The sequence below is a fragment of the Chlorella variabilis genome, assembly GCF_000147415.1.
Source record: "Chlorella variabilis unplaced genomic scaffold CHLNCscaffold_10, whole genome shotgun sequence".
In the NCBI taxonomy this organism is placed as follows: Eukaryota; Viridiplantae; Chlorophyta; class Trebouxiophyceae; order Chlorellales; family Chlorellaceae; genus Chlorella; species Chlorella variabilis.
The window spans coordinates 1524725-1532040 of record NW_005435078.1 but is presented as its reverse complement, the minus strand read 5'-3'; the positions used below and the strand labels follow the sequence as shown (position 1 = coordinate 1532040).

At 70.9% G+C, this 7316-nt stretch overlaps 3 protein-coding genes across 3 annotated transcripts in view; 1 reads left to right on the top strand and 2 right to left on the bottom strand.

Annotated features, from left to right (window-relative positions):
• CHLNCDRAFT_52424 (hypothetical protein) overlaps positions 1-962 on the bottom strand; it is a gene marked incomplete at both ends in the record, with an annotated part of 9785 nt that extends 8823 nt beyond the window's left edge. Inside the window, 4 exons of the mRNA XM_005847640.1 lie at positions 62-196; positions 456-543; positions 759-793; positions 909-962. Of these exons, the coding sequence (XP_005847702.1) occupies positions 62-196; positions 456-543; positions 759-793; positions 909-962 (312 nt within the window). The remainder of the gene's footprint in view (positions 1-61; positions 197-455; positions 544-758; positions 794-908) is intronic.
• Positions 963-1522: 560 nt separating this feature from the next.
• Positions 1523-4682, top strand: CHLNCDRAFT_52423 (hypothetical protein; the record flags this gene model as incomplete). The annotated part of the gene is made up of 6 exons (XM_005847804.1): positions 1523-1538; positions 1864-2516; positions 2682-2928; positions 3173-3267; positions 3473-4164; positions 4346-4682. The coding sequence occupies 6 exons, from the start codon at positions 1523-1525 to the stop codon at positions 4680-4682; spliced, it is 2040 nt and encodes a 679-aa protein (XP_005847866.1).
• Positions 4683-5275: 593 nt separating this feature from the next.
• CHLNCDRAFT_35486 (hypothetical protein) overlaps positions 5276-7316 on the bottom strand; it is a gene marked incomplete at its 5' end in the record, with an annotated part of 2746 nt that continues 705 nt past the window's right edge. Inside the window, 5 exons of the mRNA XM_005847639.1 lie at positions 5276-5597; positions 5826-5997; positions 6159-6337; positions 6564-6812; positions 7011-7134. Of these exons, the coding sequence (XP_005847701.1) occupies positions 5341-5597; positions 5826-5997; positions 6159-6337; positions 6564-6812; positions 7011-7134 (981 nt within the window). The 3' untranslated portion in view covers positions 5276-5340. The remainder of the gene's footprint in view (positions 5598-5825; positions 5998-6158; positions 6338-6563; positions 6813-7010; positions 7135-7316) is intronic.

The window sequence follows — 7316 nt, the reverse complement described above, 5'->3', positions numbered from 1 at the left end:
GGCGGCGGCCGGCGCGCAGGCCACAGCGCCACGCCACCCGGGCGGGGCGGGGCGGCCTCACCAGCAGGGGCACGACTTGCTCCGTGGGGAAGGCGGCCAGCGTGTCCTCAGTTGAGATGGAAAGGAACTCGCACAGCTCCGTCAGCCCCGCCAGCTGCCCCACCTCGTCCTCATCCTTGAGCTGCACCACGATGGCCTGCAGGGGGGTGGTGGCAGGGGGGCGGGCAGGGGCGGGAGGGGGGAGGGGGGCAGGTGGGGGCCGAGGCACAAAGCGGACCTTGGTCGCCGGCATGAGCTGCTGCTGCCGGCCGGTGCAGCACAGCTGTGCTTCCCAGCCGGTGCCCCGCCCCGCCCCGACGCCTGGACCAGGCACCCATCCCACGGCACACCCATAGGCAGCGCCCACCGGCCAGCCAAGGGAGACCCCAGGCCCGCGCCGCAGCACCCACACCCACCCTGACGCGCGCGCTGCCGCCCATGGCGGCCCCCGGATAGATGTCTTCATACCCGGCCCCCAGGCGGCGCAGCAGGCCTTGCAGCGTGCTGCAGCGCAGGCAGCGGGGCAGCGGAGGACATGCTTGTGACGCTGGCAGCCCGACGATAAAAAAGCCCAGGCGGGCTGCATCGCAACAGGCGGGTGCCGGGCAGGCCAGGCAGCCGACGGCGGGCGTGGCTGCTTGGGCTGCCCCGTTGAACCCTGGGCCACCAGAATGCTGCGAGGTCCTGCCAAGCTGCCAGGCAGCTTCAACACCGCTCACCCTTGCTCGTCTGCGCCCTCTGCGCGCCCGCCAGCCTGCACCAACGCGCGCACAGAATCTCGTCAGCTAGGCGGCGCACGAGGTAGGCCAGACAGCGCGCACACATACCCAGCACATGCCAATACCCCCAGCGCAGCCCCAATTGGTCACCTGCTGCTGGGCGGGCGGGCCGCCCGCGCTGCCGGGGCGCTGCCGGCGCTCCATGCCTGCCGCTGGGTGCTGCGCCGGCTCGCCGCGCCCTGCCTGCTGCTCCTTACCCTTCTCCTGCTGCTCCCTGCCGCGCCGGGGCTGACGGCCCGACTTGGGCCTCTCCTTCTGCTGCTGCTCCCGGCGCCTCTGCCGGAGGAGGCGCTCTGGCTCCTCACTTTCGGCCAATAGCTCTTCCTTGGAGCGCCTGGTGCCCCTGGCTGCCTGCTCGGGTACCTGCCTGCTGCTGGCTCTCGACTTTTTGGCCACACCACTGGCTTGATCCGTGGCGCCTCGCTTGTTGCTTCCTCTGGGCTGCCTCATTGCCTCCCACCGATCTCCATTGTTGGGGTGGGACTTGGGCGGCGGGGAGGGGGAATTGGCGAAAGAGGCTCGCCGGCCGCGGTACATTGTACTGCGGAACCGCTGTGGCTCTTACCGGCCCTCCCCTGCCGCTCGCCCTCAGACGCTCCGCAAGCCGCTGCTGCTGGTGGAAGCCGCCAGTTAGGGCACCGCTAGTGAACGTGCCCTCCACTCCTGCGCCAGAACCAGCCGTCCAGGGTCCCGCGGGGGCCCCCATGGAGCCTTGCAGGGGTGAGTGATGGTGCCTGGGGCCCTGAGATGGCCAACGGCACCCCGCCCAGCCTTCCGGGCTGCCCTCGGCCTGTGGGAGGGCCTGCGCAATCGTGCGCCATGGCGCTGTCTGCCTGATCCGAACCCTCAAACCAGTGCTAGGGGTCGTCTGGGCATTGCAAAACGGGCGGGGAGGCAGCCTGCCTGCCGTTTGCACCATCACGACCCACCCACATGCCAGGGCATGCGTGAATGACCGGACTGCCTCGAAAGCCACCTGCTGCCCTTCGCATGGGACGTTTATATCCCACACTGACCGAAATTGATGCCCGCGGGGCGCATGCAGGTCGCCAGAGGGAGGGAGAGGGTCGGAACGAAGGGTCTCGGAGTCCGGATTTCGACTGCATGATGATTGAGATGTTGACCAAAGTCATCAGCCATCTGCCCCTCCCCGACCGCCTCCTAAGCTCCACCGCCTCCCCAGCCTTCTCTGAGGCAGCAAGGTGGACTGTGCGAGGCGTGGCCATCGATCTGAGGCAGCGCAGCCGCGATATCCCCGCTCGCCTCCTGGCCGCACCGTCTGTCGTCACCGTCGCGTTGACCAGCCCCGCAGCCTGCACCGCCAGCGGCTCCCCGGCCGCGGCAGCCGCCCAGGCACACACCTGGGACCCAGAGGAGCATCGGCTGTGGCAGCAGGGGGGGCGCAGGCTGCGCCCTGCGGCCGCGGCATGGCACCTGAGGCGCGCGGCCGCGGCGCTGAGTGGTGGAAAGCGCGCTGGCCCGCCCGCCTCCCGTCCCCGGTCCCTCACCCTGCTGGTGGCGGCTCCCGAGATGGACGCCACCGCTGCTGAGCTGCACCGCATGCTGGCCACGGCCGGGGCAGAGGGCCTGTTTGCGGCGGTCAGCGTGCCGCAAGGCCTGGTGCGCCTCGACGGCAGCCTGGCGGCGCAGCTGACGGCGTGCAACACCCGGGCCGCCACGCTGCCGGCTGCGCTGCAGGTGAGCTCCGCCTGGCCCCACCCTCCTCCCCACCTCCCTGATTACCTCTCCAGCACTGCACCACGCCTGCACGCCCGCCCTGGCCGCGCCTGGGCGGCGCACACCAGCCCGCGCGCGGTCATGCCGCCCCATGCGCCGCGCTTTCTTTTTTGCGCTGCCGCGCAGGCCCCCACCTGCTACTCCCGCCTGGAGCGCCTGGCCCTCAAGCTGGCCCCTGACGACGACCTCCCCACAGCCCTGGGCTGCGTCAGCGCCGGCACGCTGCCCGCGCTGCGCTGCCTGGCCCTGCTGGCGCCCGTCTCGGCGGGGGTGGCCGCCGACCTGCGCCCGCTGCGCCACGGCGGCCTCACGCGGCTGGACCTGCAGGGCGTGCAGCTGCCCGCCGGCTTTGCCAGCCTGCAGCAGCTCACAGGTGAAGGCTGTGGGGGCCGCCGCACAGCGGCCCGCCTGCTGCCGCGGGGCTGGCAGGTGGCCAAGCAGCTGCTCTGCCTCTGGGGGTCGGTGCCCGCTGCTCTCCCTCCCACCCACCGCCTGTGCCAGCCCTCCTCCCTGCCGATGTGAAGCCTGGCTGCCTCTCTGCCCTTCCCTCCTCCTCTTCACCCTCCTCCAAACCTCACCCACCCTCTGCCCCTCTCCCCTCCAACTCACGCCTGCAGGCCTGCGGGAGCTGAGCGTGCGGTACGACGAGGAGGACGAGGCCCCGCCCCTCAACCTGCAGGGCGACCTCGCCGCCCTCGCCTCCCTCAAGCAGGTGGGCCGCAAGGGTGTGGGCGCCCCTCCCTCAGCTGCGCTGGGCCTCGGTGCCACCATGCGCACACAGGCTCAAGTGTGCTTTGCATGCAAAGACTCAGGTGTGGGGCCTTGGCACCATCCTACCCTGTCAAGCTCCCACCCCCACGACTGCACCAGCCAGCCAGCCAGCCAACCACCCTCGCCCCTCCTGCCCCCTGCCGCAGCTCTCCGCCCTCTCCCTCGACGGCCTGGGCAGCGGCGCCGGCCTGGACTCACTCACCCAGCTGACGCGGCTGGCGCTGACGCCGCAGGCGGGGGCGCGCATCGCGCTGCGCGGCCTCCCGCTGCTGCGCCGCCTGGCGCTCGACCTCAGCGCCGGCAGCTGCGGGCGGGACCTGCTGAGCGCGGCGCGCAGCAGCGTGCACGTGCCGGCGCAGGGCCACGGCCTGGGGTGCCTGCGGGAGCTGGAGCTGCGCTGCTTTGTGTGGCAGCACTGGGAGGCGGCTGGCAGCAGCGAGGCGGGCGGCGGCAGCAGCGGGTCCGAGAGCGAGTCGAGCGGCGACGGGGATGGCTCTGTGGAGGGGAGCGAGGAGGAGGAGGATGGCAGCAGCGCCGGCAGCTGGGATGATGACCAGGCGGCGGCCAGCAGTGCTGCCAGCAGCGGCAGCAGCAGCAGCAGCGACGAGGACATGGAGGAGGCAGAGGCGGGGTCAGAGGCGGGGTCTGAGGCGGGGTCAGAGGGGGATGAGGAGATGGAGGCCGGGGGTGGCGCACACGCCGGTGGTGGTGGCGCAGCACCAGGCGAGGAGGAGGAGCAGCAGGCCGGGCTGCTGGACGCCAGCTGGGGCTTCCTGCAGCGCCCGGGCGGCGGCGGCGCCGGGCAGCACCTCCACCCCATGGCCTCCCTGGAGCAGAGGTGGGGCGGGGAGTGCTGGGAGGCGCGTCACCTCTGCCGCTGCCGCCGACCCACCATCGTCGCATCCTGTGGGCTGTGTGTGGGCAGGCAGCAGGATGCCACCACCGCCAGGGTGGCTGACGGGCCTATGCCCACACCATGACATGCGCCCGCCCGCCGCCCCCTGCTGTGCACCCCGCAGGTACCTGGCTGCCCTCACCCGCCTGCTGCCCACCCTGACCCGCATCCAACTCACAGACTACATGGGCTGTGTGGACCCCTCAATCCTCCTGCCACCTGCCCCGCCAGGCAGCAAGCCCGGCGCGCAGACAGCAGCACCGCCCGCCCACGCCGCCGCCGCTGCCGGCAAGGAGGTCGCCGGCGGCGGCGGCGGCAGCAGGGCTGGGACACCCGCCCTGCTGCTGCAGCAGGGGCAGGGCGGCGCGACGGCCAGCAGCCTGGCGGGCTGGCAGCGCGCCGTGGCAGAGCTGCCTGTGCCGGGCGGCATCAGCCAGTTTGATGTCACCTACCAGCGCTGATGGCTCCACGCGCCTGCCGGCGGTGGCTCAGCCCAGCAGGCTCATACTCAACGATAACGACAATCCAGCGCAGGCTGCCGCCATGGCATCCCCACCACATGACAGCACAAGTTTCACCGTTATCCCTGCCCCTTACTGTACATTGCCCGCCGACATGCGGCCACCCGTCTGCCCCGCCCCTTTGACCCCCCTGTTGCATGCATGTATTCTTGCCAGCCTCTTTGCCGCGACTCTCGGGACCATTTAATGCCGTGAGCTGCCTTCTCTGGGAAGTGGCGGGCGTCCCGCCCCACCCCCACTCAACGCCCACGATCCTCCTCACATGAAAACTCCATCTTCGATTTCCAGGGCATGCCGAGGCTTTGACAGTGGCCTGCGGCCATTTATTGTTTTCCACACCGTCCTGTGCACCACGCAGCTCCCTCTACCGCCTCCCCTTGCCCACCATTGACTCTGGTCCAAAACACGATAGGGGAATGCTGCAGCCCAGCTGTTTGCTGCCCCAATGACGATCCTTTCCTCTCAACCACCCCCTCCTGCCCTCCCTCTCTTGTAAGGACTCCGCCAATGAAAAGCCCTAAGTAAGCCTGGGGGTCCGCAGCCCTGATACAACACAAAGGTACTAGAGCCAATGGCACAGGGTGCGAGTATCATGCCACTACGCCGAGGCCCCTGCTGTGTCCAGCCGCTGGCCGGCGCTGCCGTCGCCGCCCGCCTCCTCGTGCAGAGACGTGCCCGGCAGCGCGATCAGCGCGGCACCCAGGCACAGCTCGCCGTCGTACAGCACGCACGCCTGCTGGGGCGTGATGGCCACGCCTGGCTCGTCAAAGCGCACCACCAGGTAGCTGCCCAGCATGCGGCTGTCCTGGGGCTGCAGCCGGCAGTAGGCGCTGGGGCGGAAGCCCAGCCGCTCGGCTTCGGCGGCGGCGGCTGCCTCCCCCGCCGCTTCCCCTGCTGCCTCCACCGCCGCTGCTTCCACCGCTGCTGCTTCTGCCGCTGTTGCCGCGGAGGTCGCAGCCGCGGTGCCGCCGCTGCTTGCGCTGCCGCTCCCTCCTGCCTCGCCACCTGCCGCCGCCGCTTCCGCGGCGCTGGCCGCTTCCGCCAGGGCCGCAGCTGCCTGGCGGTCCAGCGCATGGATGGTACAGGGCCTGGGCTGCTGCCCATACCTCGCCTTGTACTGGCACCGCAGCCAGCCTTGCGCCGCCAGCTGCGCCGCGTGACCCGCGCTCAGCCAGTGCGGCGTGCGCAGCAGGGCGGTGGTGCACAGCAGCGCGGGGTGGCCCCGCCCCTGCGCCACATACACCACACGCTCCACCTGGCAGGCAGGCGGGCAGGCAGGCAGGCATGGAGGAGGCCAGCGCAGGCACCATCAGCGCCACAGAACACAGGCAAGTGACCTGTTCAGTTACCCGCCACCACCCGCCACAGCAGGCCAGCAGTGCCGGCAGCAGCAGCTGCAGCCGCCCAGCCCCTCACCACGTCCTTGCCCACGGCATACACCCGCTCCGGCGCGCCGCCGATGCCTGGGCGCTGGCCGTGCGTGACGGCGGCGAGGTCGGGGCAGGTGCCCAGCACAGCGCCGCTGCCCACATCCACGTAGCGCCCCGGCAGCGGCGCCAGGTACTGGCCCAGGAAGGCGGCAAAGTTGCGGCGCCCTGGAGAAGAACAAGACAAGCGAGCAGGCAGGCAGGATTTGGCTGGCTGTGGGCCAACAAGCCCGCGGGAGATGCATGAAACGAGTCTGGGTTGGGAGGCGGCGAGACCCCTGGCACAGCCGCGGCAAGCGGCATGCCACTGCTGCAGCGACTCCCCTGCCGTCCCTCCCCCTGCCGCACTGCACCCAGCCGCCTGCCCCCCCCCAGCCCACCCGCTCCCCCTCACCTATGAAGCAGATGCCGGCTGAGCTGCGCTTGTCGGCCGTGGCCAGCCCCGCCGCCGCCGCCAAGCGCCGCACCTCCGCCTTGCTCAGGTGGCCTACCGGGAACAGCACCCGCCGCAGCGCCGCCGGCTGCACCGAGGCCAGAAAGTAGGACTGGTCCTTGAGCCGGTCGGCGCCGCGCAACAGCGACACGCCGCCGCCGCCGCCGCCGCCGCCGCCGGGCGCCAGCCGCGCGTAGTGGCCCGTGGCGACTGCAGGCACACAGGGGCAGGCGGCAGGGCAGGTGGATGGTGCGAGGAGCGCCTGGCTTGCTCACCGACATCAGCCAGAGCATTCACATGCACAGGCAAACAAGCACACCCGCAGTGCTGGCACAACCTTGCTGAGCATGCCCAGCCCAGCCCAGCCAACGACCATTCCCAGCAAAGGCACCCCCCCGCCCCACCCACCCAGGCCTGCGCCCAGCTGCCCAGCAAAGCTGAGCAGGGCGTCGAACTTGATGTGCCGGTTGCAGGCGAGGTCGGGGTTGGGGGTCAGCCCCCGCCCGCACTGCGCCAAGAACTCGGAAAACACCTGCAGTGGGGCAGGTGGTGGTGTGTGTGTGTGTGTGTGTAGATGTTGGGGGAGGTAGAGATGCGCAGCAGGTTGGGCAGCGCAGCAGGCGATGCGGGCACGGCGTGGAAAGCACGGCGCTGGGCAGCCTGGGAGGTGGGCGAGACTCCCCGCTCCCAGCCAGGCACCAAGAGCCTGGCCTC